General features: G+C 39.7%; 1 protein-coding gene across 3 annotated transcripts in view; it reads left to right on the forward strand.

Moving 5' to 3' along the window:
• BLVRA (biliverdin reductase A) overlaps positions 1-22990 on the forward strand; it is a 144012-nt gene that overhangs the window by 78111 nt on the left and 42911 nt on the right. For all 3 annotated transcript variants that reach the window (XM_053926451.1, XM_053926452.1, XM_024558214.3), the window contains one exon: positions 9969-10066. In XM_053926451.1, coding sequence (XP_053782426.1) covers positions 9969-10066 — 98 coding nt within the window. The remainder of the gene's footprint in view (positions 1-9968; positions 10067-22990) is intronic.

A 22990-nucleotide genomic window follows, 5' to 3' on the forward strand; every position in this document is an offset into this window, starting at 1 on the left:
ATTTTATTCATTATAAGTGACATCACATTGTATTTGTCTTTCACTGACTGACTGATTTCAGTTAGCATAATAGTCTCCAGTTTCATCCATGCTGTCACCAAAGGTAGGAATTCCCTTTTCTTGCTGGGTAGTGTTCCATTGTGTAAATGTACCACAGTTTTTGTGTCTACTCATCTACTGATGAGTACTTAACGCTGTTGGCATATCTTGGTTATCATAGTGCTGCTGTGAACATGGGGTGTGCATAAATTCTTTTGAATTGGTGTTTCGAGATTTTAGGAGGGATCGCTGGGTTAAAAGTCAGCTCCATTTTTAATTTTTTTTTTTTTAGAAGTTCTATTCACTCGTTTTAATGTATGGCACGTTTTATAGAGTTTACACTAATAGGCAACTTCTCCAAACAGAATCCTTTTATGGGAGACCCATTCTTTGGTTTGACATGTGCAAATGCATAATGTTGAATAGGTTATTGTTTTCTTTTTTTAATTTTAATTTTTTATTGTTATTCAATTACAGTTGTGTGCCTTTTCTCCCCATCCCTCCACCCCCCCAGCTGAACCCCCCTCCCTCCCCCACCTCCACCCTCCCCGGTGATTCTGTCCATGTGTCCTTTATAGTAGTTCCTGTAATCCCCTCTCCTCACTGTCCCCTCCCCACACCCCCCTGCCTATTGTTAGATTGTTCTTAACTTCAATGTCTCTGGTTATATTTTGTTTCCTTTTTTCTTCTATTTATTATGTTCCAGTTAAAGGTGAGATCATATGGTAATTGTCCCTCACTGTCTGGCTTATTTCACTTAACATAATGCTCTCCAGTTTCATCCATGCTGTTGCAAAGGGTATAAGCTCCTTCTTTCTCTCTGCTGCGTAGAATTCCATTGTGTAGATATACCATTGTTTTTGGATCCACTTGTTTGCTGATGGGCACTTTGGTTGCTTCCAGTACTTGGCTATTGTAAATTGTGCTGCTATGAACATTGGGGTGCATAGGTTCTTTTGGATTGGTGTTTCAGGGTTCTTAGGGTATAATCCCAGCAGCGGAATTGCTGGGTCAAAGGGCAGTTCCATTTTTAGTTTTCTGAGGAAATTCCATACTGTTTTCCACAGTGGCCTCACCAGTCTGCATTCCCACCAACAGTGCACTAGGGTTCCCTTTTCTCCACATCCTCTCCAACATTTGTTTGTGGATTTGTTTATGTTGGCCACTCTGACTGGTGTGAGATGGTACCTCATTGTGGTTTTAATTTGCATCTCTCTGATGGCTAGTGATGCTGAGCATTTTTTCATATGTCTCTGGGCCCTCTATGTCTTTCTTGGAGAAGTGTCTGTTCAAGTCCTTGGCCCATTTTTAAATTTGGTTGTTTGTCTTCCTGGAGTGGAGTCGTGTGAGTTCTTTATATATTTTGGAGATGAGGCCCTTGTCTGAGGTATCATTAGCAAATGTGTTTTCCCATACTGTTGGTTCTCTTTGTAATTTGGTGCTGTTTTCTTTAGCCATGCAGAAGCTTTTTATTTTGATGAGGTCCCATTTGTTTATTCTTTCCTTTATGTCCCTTGCTTTAGGGGACATGTCTGTGAGGATGTTGCTGCGTGGAATGTCTGAGATTTTCCTGCCAGTGTTTTCCTCGAGGACTTTTATCATGTTACAACTTATATTTAAGTCTTTTATCCATCTTGAGTTTATTTTTGTGTATGGCGTAAGTTGGTGATCGAGTTTCATTTTTTTGCACGTAGCTGTCCAGATCTCCCAACACCATCTGTTGAAGAGGCTGTTTTGCTCCATTTTATGCTCCTGCCTCCTTTGGCAAATATTAATTGACCGTAGAGACTTCGGTTTATTTCTGGGCTCTCTGTTCTGTTCCATTGGTCTATGTGCCTGTTTTTATGCCAGTACCAGGCTGTTTTAATGACAGTGGCCTTGTAATACAGTTTGATATCAAGCATTGTGATCCCTCCTGCTTTGTTCTTCTTTCTCAAAATTGCTGCAGCTATTCGGGGTCGTTTATGGTTCCATATAAATTTCTGAAATGTTTGTTCTATATCTGTGAAATATGTCATGGGTATTTTAATAGGGATTGCATTGAATCTATAAATTACTTTGGGTAGTATGGCCATTTTGATGATGTTAATTCTTCCAATCCATGAGCATGGTACATGCTTCCATTTGTTTGTGTCTTCCTTAATTTCTTTCTTCAGTGTTGTGTAGTTTTCTGAGTACAGGTATTTTACCTCCTTGGTTAGGTTTATTCCTAGGTACTCTATTTTTCTTGTTGCTATAGCAAATGGGATTTTTTTTCCTGATTTCTGTTTCTGATATTTCATTGTCAGTGTACAAAAACACCTTTGATTTCTTAATACTGACTTTGTATCCTGCTGTTTTTCTAAATTCACTTATTAGGTCGAGTAGTTTTTTGAGGAGTATATAGGATTTTCTATGTACATTATCATATCATCTGAACACAATGACAATTTTACTTCCTCCTTTCCAATTTGGATGCCTTTTATTTCTTTGTTTTGTCTGCTGTGGCTAGGATTTCCAATACTTGTTGAATAGGACTGGTGAAAGGAGACATCCTTATCTTGTTCTAGATCTTTGAGGGAAAGCTTTTAGTTTTTGCCCATTGAGTATGATGTTAGCTGTAGGTCTCTCGCATATGGCCTTTATTAGGTTGAGGAATGCTCCCTCTGTTCCCACTTTGCTGAATGATTTAATCATAAAAGTGTGCTGCAGCTTATCAAATGCTTTTCCACATCTGTTGATAAGATAATGTGATTTTTGTCTTTCATTTTATTTATGTGATGTATTACGTTTATTGATTTGCAAATATTGTACCATCCTTGCTTTCCCTGGGAGGAATTCCACTTGATCATGTTGGATGACCCTTGAAATGTATTGCTATATGCTGTTTGGTAATATTTTGTTGGGGATTTTAATGTCTGTGTTCTTCAGTGATATTGGCCTGATGTTCTATTTCTTGTATCTTTTTCTGGTTTTTGGATTAGGGCCAATGCTGGCTTCATAAAAAGAGTTTGGGAGTCTTTCATCTTCTTGGGTGTCTTAGGTGACTATTGTCTATGAAGGATAGGGGTTAGCTCTTCCTTAAATGTTTTGTAAAATTCTCCTATGAAACCATCTAGTCTATGGCTTTTGTGTGCTGGGAGATTTTGATCAATTTTGTCAGCTGTTATTTGTCTGCTCAGGCTTTCTGCTGTTGCTTCTTTCAATTTTGGAACATTATATTTTTCTAGAAATTTGTCTATTTCACCTAGGTATTCAAATTTCTTGGCATATACTTCTTTGTAGTAATTTCTTACAATCCTTTTTATTTCTGTGGTAGCAGTTGTAATCTCTCCTTTTTTATTTCTGATTCTGCTTATTTGAGTTTTCTTGATGAGCCTACTTAAAGGCTTGTCAATATTGTTTATCTTTTCAAAGAACCAGCTCCTGGATTTATTGGTCCTTAGTACTATTCTTTTAGTCTCTATGTCATTTAATTCTGCACTGATCTTGCTCATTTCCTTCCTTCTACTTGCTCTGGGCTGTCTTTGTGTTGTTCCTCGAGTTCTTGTCGGTGTAGGGTTAGGTTGTTTATTTGGAATGTTTCTATGTGTTTTAGGTAAGCCTATATCACTATGAACGTCTCTCTCATTACTGCCTTTGCTGTGTCTCATAAGTTTTGGATTCTTGTGAATTTTTTTGTCTATCCAGAAACTTTTTGGTATCTTCCTCAATCTCATTCTTGAGCTATTCATTGTTTGATAGCATGCTATTCAATCTCCATGAGTTTGAGTGTTTTTGAGTTTTTTCTTTGAGGTTGGTTTCTAGTTTCAGTCCCTTGTGGTCAGAGAATATGCTTGATTTGATTTCAATTTCCTTGAAGTTTTTGAGGCTTTTTTTGTGTCCTATCATGTGGTCTATCTTTGAAAATGTTCCATGTGCATTTGAAAAGAATGTATATTTTGCTTCTTTGGGATGAAAGGTTGTCTATATATAAGTTAAGTCCATTTTATCTAGGAAATTGTTCAGTGCTGAATATCTTTGTTGCTATTTTGTTTGGAAGATCAGTCCTTTTTTGACAGTGGGATGTTAAAATCCCCTACTATAATTGTGTTTCTTTCGATATCTTTCTCGAGTTCCTCCAAGATTTTCTTTATGTATTTGGGTGCTCCTATGTTGGGTATATATATGTTTACAATATTTATGTCTTCTTGATTGATTCTTCCTTTGAGTACTATGAAGTGACCTTCTGGGTCTCTTTTTGTGGTTCTCTATTTGAAGTCTGTTTTGTCTTATATGAGTATTGCTACCCTGGCTTTTTTTTTTTCCCTGTCCTTTTGCTTGGAATATTTGTTTCCAGCCCTTCACTTTCAGTCTGTTTTGGTCTTCTGAGGTGGGTTTCTTTTAGGCAGCATAAGTCTTGTCATGCTTTCTTATCCGTTCAGGTCTTCTGTGTTTTTGTTTGGGGCATTTAATCCATTTATGTTTAAGGTTATTATTGATAGGTACTTATTCATTGCCATTTGTTTGTACCTGTGTTCCTCTCTCTCTCACTGTTTTTCTTTCTGTTCTTAAAGCAGACCCTTTAGCATCTCTTGCCAAGCTAATTTGCAGGAGGAGTATTCTTTGAGGCTTCTTTTGTCTGGGAAACTCCTTATTTGGCCTTCCATTTTAATTGAGAGCATTGTTGGGTAGAGTAGTCTTGACTGTAGGCCTTTGTTTTTCATTACCTGGAATATTCCTTGGCATTCTCTTGGACTCTGGTATCGAGTGTTTCCATTGTGAAGTCTGCTGCTATTCTTATTGGATCTCCCTTCAATGTTGCGTCCTGTTTCTCCCATATTGCCTTTAAGATTCTGTCTTTGTCTTGGAATTTTGCCATTTTAATTATGATGTGTCTTGAAGTGGTCCTCTTTGGGTTCTTCTTAATTGGGACTGTGTGTTTCCTGGATTTGTGTGACTTTTTCTCTCAACAAATTAGGTAAGTGTTCCATCATTACTTTTCCATGCAGGTTTTCTATCCCTTGCTCTTCTTCTTCTCCTTCTGGTATCCCTATTATATGGATATTATTATGTTTCGTGTTGTCCTCCAGTTCCCTTAACACCTCTTTGTTCCTTCTGAGTCTCTTTTCCTCATCTTGCTCTTTTGGGAGTTTTTTTCTACCTTGTCCGCTGGCTTGCTGACTTGATCCTATGCTTCATGAAGCCAGCTTTTGATTTCTTCTGCTGTGTTCTTCAACTCAGAAATTGTATTCTTCATTTCCTCTTTTCCCATGTTGATAGTTTGTCTTTAATTTTTCATGTTGATATAATTTGCAGTGAGTTCATTGCAGTTTCTCTGTAGTTTCTGGTAGTTCTCTGTGAGCTCATTGAGCTTTCTTATAACCACCGCTTTCAACTCAGTATCTGATAGTTCACTTGCCTCTATTTCACTTAGCACTCTTTGTGAGAATTCTTCCCTTTGTGTTGGGTTTGTTTCTTTGTCTTCCCATTGTTTGTGAGACTATTCTCATTAGCGTCTGCTTCTTACATTGATGTGTTCTGACTCCCTGGGTTTATAGCACTAACTTCTATCGTAGGATACCTGTGAGATTCAGTGGTGCAGTCTCCTTGATCTCCTGTACTTGCTGCTCTTGAGCTGTTGTTTATGTTGGCTCTCTGTATGTCATGGGTTTTGATTGACATTGGGTCTTTCTTTGGTGGGACCTTCCCTCCAGCTGGTTAACTGAGTGTCACTGTGCCCACCATGTCTTATATTCTGTTTTGTGTATTTGGGCAGGTTGTGTTGAAACTGGTTCTTCTGTCTGTCCATGGTTTTCAGGTTTCTCTCTCTCTATTGTCTTTTTTTTGTTCTGGGTAATTTCTCCACCATTTAATTATAATTCCATATTTGTCCTGAGTGGAGGTTAGTATGGCTTCCACTCATTCCTTCACTTTCTTCCGTTATTATCTGTAGGTGCTTCCTTTGTTGGTGGGTTCTCTCTCCCAACAGGTATATTGATCTTCTCATCTCCCACCTACTCTTTTATGTGATCAGTTGGATGGGGAAGGCAGAATGGATTAAGACAGTGGGAGTGTATTCTATGGTATTTAAAGTACCAACCCAGAGAAGAGATTGGAGATGCTTTGGATATGTATAGTGTTAACTGTGATATTTCTCCCAAAGAGCCACTTTTTTGAAAGGGTGGGGAAAAATTAAGACTCCTATTAATGGGGGGAAGGATTTGTGACTTGGATCGAGAAAACAGTAAGCTTGTGGGAGCTCAGATTATGAGATATAGTGAGAGTAAAGAATAGAATATAAGTGTAGTGTGCAAGAGAATAGAGTTAACCACAACAGTAATAAAGTTCCAGAAGACTGTGAAGTGGGCTAACATGCAGATGCCGTTTAGTCTTTATAATTGTATGGAACAACAATTATTTACAATAGCGATGGAAGAACAATCATATGACAGAATCAGGGATCTGAATAACTAGAATAGGAAGGACACGACCTAGAGTAGAATGCTATTGGAACACAAGTGAAGTGAAAGGAGGAAACTTAAAAATATACTATGAAAGAGAGAAGGAAAATGCGTCAAAGAACGCAATTAAGTAAGACGAAGAAAACTAAACAGAAAGACGAGAAATTTAATAAAATAAAAGAAGTTGAATAATGAAAAAGTAATAATACTACAAATAAACAATAATTTGCAAGTTCTCTGGAATATCAAAGTGAAATTTGTCCCAGTTTCTCAGTTGTTGTAATGATCCCTCTTTGGGTCTGACTCTGATCCTTTCACAGCTCCATGTCTTACTGTCTCACTTGTTTGTGGCAGTAGGGAAAGGAAAGGACAGGAAAAAAAAACCCCTCAGGTTGGCTTTACATCAGCCAAGGGAGTTCTGCTGGTCTTCCTGGCTGCAGGAGTCTGTGGTGGGTTGGTTTTTGCTTTTCTCCCTTCCTGTGGTTTTGCACAGATGGGGACCAGGTCTGGGCCTCAATCTTCTCAGTTGCTCAGCCTCCAGCCCAGTTCCTCAGCTTACTGCCTGACCCCTTGTGCCCTTCTGCACCAGGCATTCGTCTTTAGTCCACTAGTTGTGCTATCCTTAAGGTGCACCAATTAGGTGCATTTCATACACCACCTTTTCTCTCTTTGCTGTCCTATGTGCCAGGGACTGTCAAATTCTCTTCAGGGTAGTTTGGCTCCTCCACTGAGTTCAGTCTTTGTGAGAAATGCTAATTCCAGGAGCCCTGCTGCTCTCCTCTGCAGGGGGCACCTCCTCCTTCCTCTTAGTGAGCTAGTCTGGCTCTGCAGGGCGAGAGTGCTGCCTTGGCTGCCCAGGCAGGTGCCCGCGTGCCTCTGCTACGGTGGGCATGGTTGCACACCACCTCCACGGCTGCCGCTGGCGGGGGGGTAGGGGCATGGCCGCAGTTGTGGAATCAGGGGCTGGCCCGTGGCCAAGGCTGTGGCAGCTACGGGGGCGGCCACTACAAGAGAACTCCCTAAACAGCCATTGAAAGCCTCTTTTTAAAAAAAAATAAATAAATAAATAAATCCTTTCTATTTAAGCCTGCCGTTCTGTTCCAAACAGGTGCCCAGCCTCTCTCACAGCCCAACTTTCCAACCAGACTGGAGAGTATCTGGGTCAGGGTCCATCACAACCCAACTATACTCCCTTCTCTAGGTGTCACCTGACTCCACAATTTCTCTAGTAATGACCCAGCCAGCATCCACAGTCTCAGTGGGGGGAAACCACCCCTGTGTGTTTACCACTTGATGTTTATTCCCTCCAGCTACTTCAGGCATCCAGGTCCATCCTGATGCCACTGTATGCTCCCTGTTTGGCAGGGGAGGGAGCCACTGACCTGACTTTCTTCCAAGAATTGTGAGGCAGGCCCGGAATGGGCCGGGCCTTGGGCTACAGCCATCCTGGTCCTCGTGCTGGTCCTAGGGACCTTATCATCCCAAAGCAGTCTCCTTACCATCTGATTTTACAATGTGTTCTATAATTTTTGGCCTCCAGCTTTCATATATGTTGGGATACCGTTGGCTATTCACTCTGTTCCTCAGAAGATCAGCTAGGTGTTCCACTTGTGTGCAGGGGGAAGTGGACCCAGCTCCCACCTATCTCGTCACCATTTTCTCTCTCCCATCCTAGACTATCCTTAACCTTCCCTTGTCTATTTTATGCCTGCCAATTATGCTTCATATTCCCTGTGCTTTTCCCTCCAGTCTCCCCTTCTGCCAACCCACTGATAACCCTCCTTGTGATCTCCATTTCTGTGATTCTTTTGCTGTTCTAGTTCTTTGCTTCATTTTTATTTTTCTTTTTTTAGGTTCAGTTGTTGAAAGTTGTAAGTTTGTTGTTATTTTACTGCTTGTAATTTCTGATCATCATCTTTTTCTTAGATAAGTCCCTTTAACATTTCATACAATAAGGGCTTGGTGATGATGAACTCCTTTAACTTGTCCTTATCTGGGAAGCACTTTATCTGCACTTCCATTCTAAATGATAGCATTTCTGGATAAAGTAATCTTGGATGTAGGTCCTTGCCTTCCATGACTTTGAATACTTCTTTCTAGCCCCTTCTTGTCTGCAAGGTTTCTTTTGAGAAATCAGCTGATAGTCCTTTGTAGGTAACTGCCTCTTTTTCACTTGCTGCTTTTAAGATTCTCTTCTTACGTTTAATCTTGGGTAATGTAATTATGATGTCCCTTGGTGTGTGCTTCCTTGTATCCATACCACATTTCACTTAACCATTAAGGACTGGACTTAATGTCACTGGTATTCTTTGCTCCTCCCTGCTGAATGGAGTACTAGCCACAACCTGATTTTTCTTGTCTTCTGGCTGAGCCCCTTTGTGATCTCCCATCTGCGAAGCTGTGTTTGTGGCCTGGCTCATCATTTTTCTCTTCTTGTGTCTCTAGTTTGTTCCCGTTTTCCCACTTTTAGATGTTTCAATGTGTGGATCTCTCAAGTGTGTTCTTGCATTGAGCAGGGAATTCTTTCTTGAAATATAGCTGTTCAAACTGTCGTAACTTCAATAGGAGAGACTGAGGTGGATATCCTGTGCCATATCATTCCTCTTATATCATTCAACATTTTTATATCTTCCTATATATTTTATAAGAATACAGTGTATAATTCATATAAAATACAAAACATGTAGTAGTTCTGCATTTATATTGTCAGTAAGGCTTCCAGCCAACAACAATTAGTAGTTAAGTTTTTGTAGAGTCAAAAGTTACACAGATTTTTCACTGTGTGGGAAATTGGTGCCTTTACTGCATTGTTCAATAGTCAACTGTAAATGTTTATACCCTGGAATATCTAGAGAATAAAATTCAAACTTCTAAGCACAGCATTCTAAATCCTTCACATTGAGTTCCCCAGTAATATTACGACCCCATTTATCTCTATTCCCTATAGCCCACTCCCCTGCCATGCTGTAATTCTTACTATTATTCAGCTGAACAATGCCCCACCAAATGCCCAAACCCCTGCATGTGCTGCTCAAAATGAAAAATGTTTATTCTGTTGTACCTGGAAAATGTTTACTCATAATTTAAGAGTTAGTTCAGTTGTTAGTGAAATATTTTCAGACTGCCTCAGCTAGAGCCAGCTGCCATGGGGTTTATAGTCTTCATTTATAGCTATCGTGTGTTATCAAGTAATTAAGCTGTTAATGTGGCTTGCTTTCTTCTCCAGAATAACTGGTAAATAGTACCTAGTTGAATATGTTAATAGATGAATAAATTAATGTTTAAATTAACTAACTAGAAAGGCATTGTTTTACAGTATAGTTCAAAATAATGCAGTTTTCAGTTCACCCTCATCCTCTGCTTTTTACTCTCACTCCTTAGCACATTTACACACAGACTTTTTTTCATTTATAACTTTTTGTACTTTGTAATGCAAAACATTTTAATGAAGCTTATCTGAAGTGTTTGTGTTTTTTTTTTTTCCGTATGTATCTCTTGTTTTCAAAGACAATTCCTTAATGCTGGCAAGCATGTCCTTGTGGAATATCCTATGACGCTGTCTTGGGCAGCAGCTCAGGACCTGTGGGAGCTAGCTGAGCAGAAAGGTGATGTATGTGCTTTCTGTCTGTCTAGAACACAGACCCCCTTACTAAAAAGTACTGTCACGAAGATTTCTGTGATATCATCTTTATGCCTTTAAAGTTTAACCCGATCAGATATATTATTGGCCCAAAAGGATCCCAACATTTCTCCCTTAATGGCATAGGCACGTATAAGGGGATATGTGGAGGACCAACAGGGCAGAGGGATGGGAGAGAATTTGCAAACTTTTGTTTGAGACTTGTGAACTTATGTTACTCCAATTAAAATATGAATTAGTTTTCACCTATGGTAACATTATACTATTTTAGTTTTATTCATGTGATATTTATATCGCTAATGGATAAATGCTCAGATTAATTTTTTCCTATATCCATACTTTGTAGTTTTGTTGTTTTTTAACAACACCATTTATATTTGTTATATGCCAGGTAGTTGAGAACTCTCATATGCACTTCATTTTGCTTAATTCTCTTAGAAATCCTTAGAGATAGTTATTTTCTGTAGCTTAAAGATCGGTATCCATACAGAATAGAGAGCCCAGAAATAAACTCAAGTCTATACGATCAATTAATATTTGACAAAGGAGGCAGGAGCATAAAATGGAGCAAAAACAGCCTCTTCAACAGATGGTGTTGGGAGATCTGGACAGCTACGTGCAAAAAAATGAAACTCGATCACCAACTTACGCCATACACAAAAATAAACTCAAGATGGATAAAAGACTTAAATATAAGCCGTAACACCATAAAAGTCCTTGAGGAAAACATTGGCAGGAAAATCTCAGACATTCCACGCAGCAACATCCTCACAGACACATCCCCTAAAGCAAGGGACATAAAGGAAAGAATAAACAAATGGGACCTCATCAAAATAAAAAGTTTCTGCATGGCTAAAGAAAACAGCACCAAATTACAAAGAGAACCAACAGTATGGGAAAACATATTTGCCAACGATACCTCAGACAAGGGCCTGATCTCCAAAATATATAAAGAACTCACTCGACTCCACTCCAGGAAGACAAACAACCAAATTTAAAAATGGGCAAAGGACTTGAACAGACACTTCTCCAAGGAAGACATACAGAGGGCCCAGAGACATATGAAAAGATGCTCAGCATCACTAGCCATCAGAGAGATGCAAATTAAAACCACAATGAGGTATCATCTCACACCAGTCAGAATGGCCAACATAAACAAATCCACAAACAAATGTTGGAGAGGATGTGGAGAAAAGGGAACCCTTGTGCACTGTTGGTGGGAATGCAGACTGGTGAGGCCACTGTGGAAAACAATATGGAATTTCCTCAGAAAACTAAAAATGGAACTGCCCTTTGACCCAGTAATTCCGCTGCTGGGATTATACCCTAAGAACACTGAAACACCAATCCAAAAGAATCTGTGCACCCCAATGTTCATAGCAGCACAATTTACAATAGCCAAGTACTGGAAGCAACCGAAGTGCCCATCAGCAAACGAGTGGATCCAAAAACTATGGTATATTTACACAATGGAGTTCTACGCAGCAGAGAGAAAGAAGGAGCTTATACCCTTTGCAACAGCATGGATGAAACTGGAGAGCATTATGCTAAGTGAAATAAGCCAGGAAGTGAGGGACAAGTACCATATGATCTCACCTTTAACTGGAACATAAGCAATAGAAGAAAAAAGCAAACAAAATATAACCAGAGACATTGAAGTTAAGAACAATCTAACAATAGCCAGGGCGGGGGTGGGGGGTGGGGGCGGGGATAGTGGGAAGAGGGTATTACAGGAACTACTATAAAGGACACATGGACAAAACCAAGGGGGAGGGTGGAGAGGGGGGAGGGAGGTGGGTTCACCTGGGGTGGGGTAGAGGGATGGGGAGAAAAGGCATACAACTGTAATTGCATAACAATAAAAAAAATTTAAAAAAAAAAAAAAAAAAAAAAAGATCGGTATCCATAGATCAAAAAAGTTAAATTATTTGTGCCAGGACAAAAAACTAGTAACATGACTACTAAATGGGAGATGGAAATCTGAATTCAATTCTTATGTTTTCTGGTGTTCACATTTGTTCTTCTGAATCATCTTGTGCACCAGAGATTTTTATTTGTTGTTATAGTAACTGGACAAGTCCCCTATGGAAGCAAGTAGAGTTAAATGAAATGTTTAAGGATGAAAGGAGCTAGTTAAATGAATTTTGGATCACAGATTCCTTTTTTTCAACATTTGCTATGGAAAACATTTAATATATGAAAAAAGAATGATGAACGATTATGGAAATCAACAAAGAAAACACAATGTGGAGATTTCAGGAATGATGGCAGCAAGGTAGGTGGGAGCTGAACCCAATTGCTCCCAACTGGGTTAGGTGCACCCAACTGGGACACCTAACCGATATTCTGAAGAACAGAGTGAACAGCCAGTGGAATTCCAGCTTATATGAAGTTTGGAAGCCAAAGATTGCAGAGGACTTTAAAAACAGATGGTAGGAGATTGCATTGGCCTTCAGGAAGGCCCCTGAGACCTGCACCAGGACCACAACTGCTGTAGGAGATTTGGAGGAGAGCCAAATCAGTGATCGTAACATCGCAGCTCCCTCCCCTGCCAGAGCAGGAAAGCCAGTCCTGCATCAGGAGAGACCTGGATGCTTGAGGTTGCTGGGGGGATAAAGATGTGATGGGAGGCCCACAGAGGTGGTGTTTCCTGTTTGGGTTGGGGTCACCAGCTAGGACAGTACCAGAGAAATTGGGGACCTGGGTGACACCTGGAGATGGGAGAAGAGTTGAATCGTGACTGACCCTGACCCAGATAGTCTCAGGACTGGTCAGAGAGTTAGGCTGTGTGAAAAGTCACGCACTTGTTAAGAAGCTGTCTGCAACCAAAGGGAATTTGCTAAAAAAGAAAAAAAAAAAAGGTCTCAGCCACTGTGCAAGGAACTCATGCTGTGGCAGGGTTAGTGAAGAGGGAGGAGGAGGGGCACGATTTGTTCCAAATCAGGGCACCTAACGTAATGATTAAAATGGGGCAGCAGGGGCTAGGGGTTATAGTCCCCAGAGAAGCGTGATTTAAGAGAGGAACTAAACAGCCTTGAAGGGACTTTGCCTGTGCACAGGGCTCAGGCCAGCAAAGAGGGAGGAGGGTTGCAAGTTGCTCCCACCCAGTGTACCTCACGGACTAATCAAAGGATGACACAACGAGGTGAATTATAGGCACCACTGGACACGGGGATATGGATAGTGTGGTCTGCGTAGTGCTCTGAGGGCTTGGGCTGGAGGCTGGATGCTTCTGAATATTGTAACACAGATGGATCTCCTAAGGCAGAACCACAGGAAAGGAAAAAAAAAAAAAAACAGAAACCAGCCGCCCTCTGCCTGGAGCATCCAAGACCAGCAGAGCCTGCTTGGGCTTGAAGTCAGCAGGAGGCTTTTTTTTTTCCTTTCAAGTGTAATACAAAAAGACCTGGAGCTGTGAAAGGAACACACACAGATCCAGAGAGAGATCAGAAGGGTAACACCAACAACAGAGACAAAGTTCACCCTGCCATCTTACAGAACTTGCATTTTATTTGTTACTTTTTTTATCTTTATGTTTTTGTTATTTTTATTATTTTTTAAATTTCTCTTACTTCCATTGAGTTTTCTTTCTTGTTTGATTTCATTGTTTGACTGGTTTTGCTTGTTCTCCCTTTCATATTGCATTTTAATTTCCTTTACTTCACTCGAATTCCAACAACACACTACTCTTGGTCTTTTAATTCTTAATTTTTTTATTCGTATCATATATTTCTTACCATATTTTTGTGGATCCAGTTCCCACACAGCACCCTTCCCTGGTCGTGGTCCATTTCACTGTCTTCCAGTACTTTATTACTGTTGTGGTTAACTTTATTCCCTTGCACACTACACCAACTTTCTAGCCCTTACTCTCACTATATCTCATTGTCTAACCTTGCATAAGCACTCTGCTTTCTGGAGCCAGCTCACATTCTTTTCTCCCTCTAACAAGAGTCTTATCTTTTTTTCACCCTTTATAAAAATGGGCTACTTGGGTGAAATATCACGGTTACTGCTATACTTCTCCATAGGATCTGCCGTCTTTTTTCTACTTGTGGATACTTTAAATCACATAAAATACACTGCCACTGTCTTAATCCATTTCCCCTTTGCTTTGCCCAGTCTCTGATCACATATAAATAAGGTGGGAACTGTGCATACCACTAAACCCACTGGATGAGAGAACCCACCAACAAAGGACCCAAGAACAATAAGAGAGTTGACACAAACGAAAGAAAGGGCAAATCTAGAATATCCAGACAAGGAGATAAAAGAGTCCCTGAGTCCCACAGAACTCCTAACATAGAAGTTCACCCTACAAAGACAGCTAGCAAAGCAGAGCATCAAGAATTGCAGAAACAAACAAAAAGACTCACCTAAAATAGGGCAACAAAGAAATAACCTGCAGTCTAAGGTAATTAATGATTCCCTGCTAACAGAGCTAAATGAAATGGAGGCAAGCAAACTATCAAATACAGAATTCAAAAAAATGGTTATAAGGATGTTCGAGGCACTCACAGAAAACTACAAGGAACTGAGTGAAAACTACAACAGAATGAGAAACAAAATGGACTCTATAAACAAGAGCCAGGAAGAAATAAAGAATACAATTTCTGAAATAAAAAACACACTGGAAGGAATTTCAAGCAGGATGCATGTAGCAGAGGACTGAATCAGTGAGCTGGAAGATAAAGTAGAAAGAAATACCCAGGTAGAGCAAAACCACGAAAAAAGACTAAAAAAATATGACAATAGTTTAAGGGAATTGCAAGACAGCATGAAATGCAACAACATTAAAATCCTGGGAATACTAGAAGGAGATGAAAAATAGCAAGGGTAGAAAGTCTGTTTCAAAAAATAGTGGCAGAAAACTTTGCGAACTTGGAGGTGGGAAATACCAAATAAGATCAGGAAGCAAGGAGGGGTCCTAATTAAGATGAACCCAAAACAGCCAACTCAACACACATCGTAATTAACATGCCAACTTTTAAAGACAAAAAAATCTTAAAAGCAGCAGAGACAAATAAAAAGTAACATACAAAGGAGCTGAATAAGGCTACCAGCTGTATTCTCAACAGACACTGCAAGCCAGGAGAGAATGGCAAAAAATATCCCAAGTAATGAAAAGCAAAGGCCTACAACCAAGACTGCTCTACCCTGTGAGACTCTCAATTAAAATGGAAGACAAAATAAGGAGTTACCCAGACAAAAGAAGGCTGAAAGAATACACCTCCACCAAACTGCAAGATATCATAAAGGGACTACCATAAGAAGAGGAAGAAAAACGGTGAGAGATAGAGGACCATACATAAAAAGAGGGGAAATGAATAAGTACCTATCAGTGATAACTTTAAATGTTAATGGATTTAATACTCCAATCAAAAGAAATAGAGCAGCCGAATGGATAAGAAAACATGACCCATAGTTATACTGTTTACAAGAGACCCACCTTGAAAAAAAAAACAGACTGAAAGTGAAGGGTTGGAAAAAAATATTCCAAGCAAATGGACAGGAAAAAAAGCTGGTGTAGTAATTCTTAGAAAAAATACACTTTAAAACAAAGGCCATATAAAGAGACCTGAAAAAGTCTGCATAATACTGAAGGAAATTTTCCATCTAGAAGACATGAATATTGTAAACATATATACACCTAACACAGGAGCATCAAAATATATAAGGAAAACCATGGAGGACTTCAAGAAAGATATAGACAGCAATATGCTTATACTAGGGGATGTTAGCACCCCATTGTCAAAAATGGACAGATCTACCAAACACATTGTCAACAAGGATATTGTGGCCTATAACAATGCCCTAGATCAATTGCACTTAACTAATCTATAGAGAACATTTCATCCCCCAAAAGCAAAATACACATTGTTTTAAAGTGCATATGGCTCATTTTCAAAGATAGACCACATAATAGGACAAAAACAAGCCTTGACAAATTCAAGAAAATTGAAATCATATCAAGGATTTTGTTGGACCACAATGGTATGAAACTAGAAACCAACATCAAGGGAAAAACTCAAAAACACTCAAATTGGTTAAAGATTAAACAGCATGCTATTGAATAGTGAATGGGTTAAGAATGAGAGCAAGGAAGAAATCAAAATGTTTCTTGGAAAATGAAAAGGATCACACAACAGTCCAAAACTTATGGGGCACAGGAAAGGCAGACCTAAGAGGAAAGTTCATAGCAATACAGGCCTACCTAAGAAAGATGGAAATATTTCAAATAAACAATCTAAACAAACAGCTACAAGAACTGCAAGAACAACAACAAACAAAGCCCTGAGTGAGTAGAAGGAAGGAAATAACCAAGAACAGTGCACAATTAAACAACATGCAAACTTAGAAGAACAATCCAAAGTATAATTAAATCCAGCAGCTGTTCTTTAAAAAGGTAAAGAAAATTGACAAGCCTTTTACCAGAGTTATCGAGAAAATAAGAGAGAGGACCCAAGTAAGCACAATCAGAAATGAAAGAGGAGAGGTTACAGCTGATACCATAGGAATACAAAGGATTGTAAGAAATTGTTATGAAGAACTATATGCTAAGAAATTTGAAAATCAGGGTGAATAGACAAATTTCTAAAACAATATAATCCCCCAAAATCTACTGAAGAAGAAGCAGAAAGCCTGAACAGATTGGTAACAGCTGAAAAGGTAAAACAGTAATAAAAAAACTTGCAGTACACAAAAGCTCTGGATCTGATGGTTTCGCAGGAGAATTTATAGAAATGTTTAAGGCAGGGCTATCCCCTATCCTTCTCAGACTAGTTGAAAAAATCCAAGAAGAAGGAAGACTCCCAAACTATTTTTACAATGCAAGCATCATCCTAATTCCAACACCAGATAAAAACACAACAAAGAAAGCAAACTACAGGCCACTGTCGCTGATGAACATAGATGCTAAACTCCTCAAGAAAATGTTGGTAAACCGTGTCCAGCAATACATTAAAAGTATCATACACCATGATCAAGTGGGATTCATCCCAGGGATGCAAAGGTGTTACAATATTCACAAGTCAATAAACAATATATCACATAAAAGAAAAGACAAAGATTACATGATCATATAAATAGATGTGGAAAAAGCATGCAATAAGGTACAGCACCCACTTATGATAAAAATACTCAGCACAGTGGCAGTAGGGGGAGCATACCTGAATATAATAAATGCCATATGTGAGAAATATACAGCCAGCATCATTCTGCATGGGCAAAATCTGCAATATTTCCCACTAAGATCAAGAACAAGGTAAGGATGTTTGCTTTCACCTCTTCTATTCAATATAGTATTGGAAGTCCTAGGCACAGCAATCGGGCAAGAAAAAGAAATGAAAGGCATCCAAATTGGAAATGAGGGCAAAAAACTTGTCATTTTTTGCAGATGACATGATAGCATACATAGATTACTCTATGGACTCCACCAAAAACCTACTCGACTTCATAAATGAATTTGACAAAAGAGCGGGATTCAAAGTCCTTACTCAGAAACAGAAGGCATTTTTATACATCAACTATGAAAGATCAGAATAAGGAATTAGGAAAACACATTTCCTGTAGCAACAAGAAATGTAAAATACCCAGGAATAAACCTTACCAAGGAGTGAAAAGACCTGTACTCAGAAGACTACACAACAGTGAAGAAATTAAGAAAGACACAAACAAATGGAAGCATATACCATTTTCATGGATTGAAAGAATGAACATCATCAAAATGTACATTACCCAAAGCTGTTTGTAGATTCAACACAATTCCTATTAAAATACCAATGACATATTTCAGTACGTATAGAACAAACATTTCAAAAATTTATATAGAACATTATAGAATTCAAATAGTTGCTGCAAGTTTGAGAAAGAACAAAGTAGGACGGTTCACAATGCCTGATATCAAACTATATTATAATTAACTGTAATCAAAACAGTTTGGTACTGGTATAAGAACAGGCATGTAGAGCAATGGAACAGAATAGAGAGCCCTGAAATAAAACCCCAGTCTCTCTGGTCAATTAATATTGGATAAAGGGGTCCAGAAGTATTAAATTGAGTAAAAACAGCCTCTCCAACAAATGCTGTTGGGTAATCTAGACAGTTACATGCAAACAAATGAAACTCAATCACCAACTTAACACCATATAGAAAAATTAATTCAAGGTGGATAAATGACTGAAATGTAAGTCGCAAAACCATAAAAGTCCTGGAGGAGGACATAGGCAGGAAAATCTCAGGTATACCACGCAGAAATGTGTTCACCAATATGTCCCTCAGAGCAAGAGACATTAAGGAAAGGGTAAATAAGTAGGCTTTTGTCAAGATAAGAAGCTTCTGCACAGCTAAAGAGAATATCAACAAAATGAAAATAGAATCAACAATATGGGAAAACTTTTGAAAATGATACCACAGACAAGGGTTTAATATCCAAAATATATAAAGAATTAACATGACTCCACTATAGGAAGACAAACAACCCCATTGAAAAATAGCCAGAGGACCTGAGCATATACTTCTTCAATGAGGACATAGAGAGTGCCCAGGACTGATGCAGATCCTGGCCAGCAGGATCCTGTGTTGTGACAGCAATAGACAAATACACATGGACTACAGAAATGCTGTGGAGAAAAAGGGACAGCGTGGCCACACTCTAAGTGAGAGAGGGCGAGAGGGCCAGAGAGAGCCCCTGAGAGAGCCTGACCCCTTCCTGCACAGACTTTTATTGCTTTTCTGGGCACATTAGATGGAGAATGGTCCTCATTTACTATGCACAGGTTCACTGTAGGTGATTACCTTTCACAGACAACCAAGGTCAGAATGCTGGTAATTACTTCAAAGAGAAGGATATTACAGCTCAAGGGGGAAAGTGGTTGAACTGATTACACTCCATACTTGGGAGATTTGGCACAGACTTCACGAAGTTAAAGATACTCAGTAAAGATTTGCTGCCTCAGTCCAGGGTGAGGGAGTTTTAGCAAAAGCAAGTCTCATAGCATCCTAGGTACAATGCAGGCCTGATTCCCCATGGGAGAACCTATCTGTGGCCGTGGGTCCTGCCTGCCGAACCTCGCTCCCCACTGGCTTCTCCAAGTGGGGGCTGGGCCACATTTCCCATGCTTGGAATGGTTCCCTATACAGGACTTATGAAAGGATGTTCAGCATCACTAGCCATCAGAGAGATTCAAATTAAAACCACAACGAGGTATCACTTTATACTGTCAGAATGGCTTTCATAAAGAAATCAACAAACAAGTGCTGGATAGGTTGTGGAGAAAAGGGAACCCTAGTGCATGGTTGGTGGGAATGTAGACTGATGAAGCCACTGTGGAAAACAGTATGGAATTTCCTGAAAAAAGTAAAAATGGATCTGATATTTGACCCAGCAATACCACTGCTACAATTATACCCTAAGAATCCTGAAAAATCCATTAAAAAGAACATATGCACCCCAATGTCCATAGCAACACAATATATACGTTCGCCAAGTATTGGAAGCAGCCTAAATTCCCATCAATTAATGAGTGGGTATAAAACTATAATACATTTACGGAATGGAATAGTATGCAGTAAAAAGAACGAAGGAGCCCCTACCCTTTTTGACAGTATGGATGGAACTGGAGAGCATTATGCTAAGTGAAATAAGCCAGGAAGTGAAGGACAAATATTATATGATCTTACCTTTAAGTGGAACCTAATCAACAAAACAAACAAGCAAGCAAAAGATATCCAGAGATAGTGAAATAAAGAACAAACTGGAAGTAACCAGAGGGGAGGTATATTGGGGGAATATATGAAAGGTCATCAAGGAACATTTGTAAAGGACACAAGGACAAAGCCAAGGGGGGTATATTTGAGAGTGGGAGGCAGGGATAGTTGGTGTGGGTGGGGCAAGGTGGGTTGAAAATGGAGACAACTGTACTTGAACAAGAATAAAAGAAAACAATAGCACCTTATTTTTATCAGCAATGTAGGCCAACCCCACTTTATTGAAACTCAGGATGTCTTCTTTAGCACTGGGCTATGCTCCTGTAAGATAGAGACAATGTCTCGCCTCCTTAGTTCCACCAGGTAAACCTAAACACTTTCTAAAACTAAGTAGATATCCAGTGGATGTTTTTTGAATGTATAGCTGGATGAATGAATATCGAAATGATTGAGGAATTTTTAGGTCATCATGCAACCCATGTCCATGGACAAAGTACAAGATTACAATGTATGTCCCACATATTTCTTGCTAATTTCAAAAAAAGTCACTGAACAGTAAATAGTTCTGCTGGTACCATCCTAACCAAATGATTGCTAAATGGATTTTTCTGACGTGAAGCCATCTGGTATGATGCATATAGCATTAACCATATAATTAAAATGTAAATTAAACTTCCATATCACAGGAAATACAGTGGTAAAGGAGACACCAAATTATAATATCAAATAAACTAGAATGTGGAATATTCTACCAGATAAAAGGCCAAGTTATTTTCAGGAAAACAATGTCCTGAACATAGTAGCTTTCTTCCAGTGGAAAGGAGGGCGAAAGACTAAGTTTACACTGGAGAAATCAAACAGTACCTAAGCCAGGTGAACATGATATAGTGACATCATGTTAATAGCATGTACCCTTGATGCGATGTGATAAAAATGGCTCAGTACCTTTCTATAAACCCATAACTACTATTTGATTATGAGAAAAACATCAGAGATGCAAGATGGCAGCAAAGAAGATGGTAGCTCCATCCACTTTCTCCTAAAACCAGACAGGTCTTGCAGCCAAAACACAAAGCAGTCCACTAGAGAAGAGTGAGAGAGAGCATCTCTGAGTGAACACATACATGGACAAGAACACAGGGAGTGCATGGCAGTGGGCAACAATTTGCCCATCTACAGGGTACTTAGGAACTGGCAACCCGGGGTCTCTAAGTGGAGCCACATGGCTGCCCACCCCAGCACTTTTGGCTGTACTTAGTTGGGGTGGCTGTAGATTGGCTCAGGAGCCGCGAGCAATTTGGGCAGAAAGAGAAGGCCTGGGAGGTTCAGGTTTCAGAAACAGCACTGTGGGAGCAGGCCTGCTGAAGCCAAAGATCTCTGGAGAGAGAGGGATCAGCACTCTGCCACCACTCTGTGTCATAGTATAGCTTAAGAGCTCTTCCGAAGCTATCCAGGAAAGATCCAGAGAGAAACTTTTTCTAATACCATTGGGGGCTCTGAAAGTCAGTGGCCAGCCGTGTCCATGAGACCGTGATTATTGGGAAGGAGGAACACGTGCAGAACAGGCCCCCAAGAGACTGGTGCTGCAGCTTGTGGGCCGCACAGTAACTCTTTTAAAAGGGGAGCTAAGGCAAGACCCATGATTTGGCAGGGACCTGGGTTTCACACACAAGTGCGAGCAGATGCAGCACCTCTGCTAATGAGAAAGTCAGAGGGATAGAGTCATGTCGAAGGAACTCTAGGACCCAACCCAGCATGGCCCATGAGCAGGGGAATGTTTAGAGTGTAGAATTTGGGCCCAAACTTCCTGGGAGAGAGCATCAGGCTTGGGACTGGAAGGCAGGAACTAAACGCCTGGGATTTGCTGCAGCCAGCCAGATCCCCGCATAGACAGGTGACCCCAACTCCCATCTGTGGGATTATAGGCTGTACGGATCAACAAGGTCAGGCTCAGGAGTCTCCTGCTGGGTACATTTCCACAGGCGAAAGAAGAAAAAGCTCTGAAAGGTCCCTTCACCAGACACTACAAGCTACACAGTTCCTCATGCCAGGATACCCGCTATTTCCTGTCCTGCATAGCTTTTCAACATTCAATTCTTGTCCTTCAAGTTCAGGCCTAATTTATCACCAAGTTTGATGTTATAGTTGATTTCAAATCTTGTATTTTGCTCTGCCCGTACTCCATTTTATCTTCTTCCTTCCTTTTTATTTTTGTTTTACATTTTATTTTCTTTTGCTACCACTTCTTTCTCTTCCACACCTTTACTATTTCTCTCCCCTCCAACCTCTGAAAAACAATTTTAGCTTGTCGTTAGGCATCTTATATTCTTCTTACCATTCTTAAAATACCCTTATTTTTTCTCCACCTTAATCAGGCTTTGCTTGTTGATTGTGGGTAAGGTGGTTGTGGTTGCATTTCTTCAATTTTATTTCTAGATAGTCACTATTTTTGTATTTCAAATGTCAAATTTTACTATCCCCCTCTCCTACTCCATTCTGCCTTCTCTCCACCTTTTCTCTATTCCCTAATTTTATTATTGCTTCTCCCTCTATCCTTGAAAAAATCACTTTTCTTTCAGTTAGTCATCTCATACTCATTTTTCCTTTCTTATAATCTTAATCTCTTTACATCTTTATTAATATTGGCTTACTTGGTGTTGATATTGTGATTGTGGTTGAGGGTTATTTCTGCAGGTATGGGTGTGTTCTGAGCAGTTTCGTTTTGATCTGGCATCATCTAGACAACAGTATACAAAATGTGGTGGGTAGAGTGACTCTCCATCAGCCAGCCAGAAGAAAGGACCCACCAAAGAATACCCAACAAGACCCAAAACCCAATTACAATAAGAGAGCCCACATAAATGGCACAAAGCACATCCCATGAGCATCAAGTTCAGGAAATCAATGATACTGCACTACTGAATGCCACAGATCTCCTACCATAGACATTCACACCATGAAGACAGGGAGTAATAAATCTAATATGCAGAAACAAGAAGAGTCAACTAAGTTGGTGAGACAAAGAAAGAATATCCAATCGAAAGGAAAGGAGGAATCCCCAGAAAGAGTGCTAAATGAAATAGAGGAAAGCAAACTATCAAACATCAAGTTCAAAATAATGGTTATAAGGAGCTCACTGAGAACTACAAACAACTTGCGGGAAGATACAAGAACTGACTGC

This window comes from Desmodus rotundus, chromosome 6 (genome assembly GCF_022682495.2).
Source record: "Desmodus rotundus isolate HL8 chromosome 6, HLdesRot8A.1, whole genome shotgun sequence".
Taxonomy (NCBI): domain Eukaryota; kingdom Metazoa; phylum Chordata; class Mammalia; order Chiroptera; family Phyllostomidae; genus Desmodus; species Desmodus rotundus.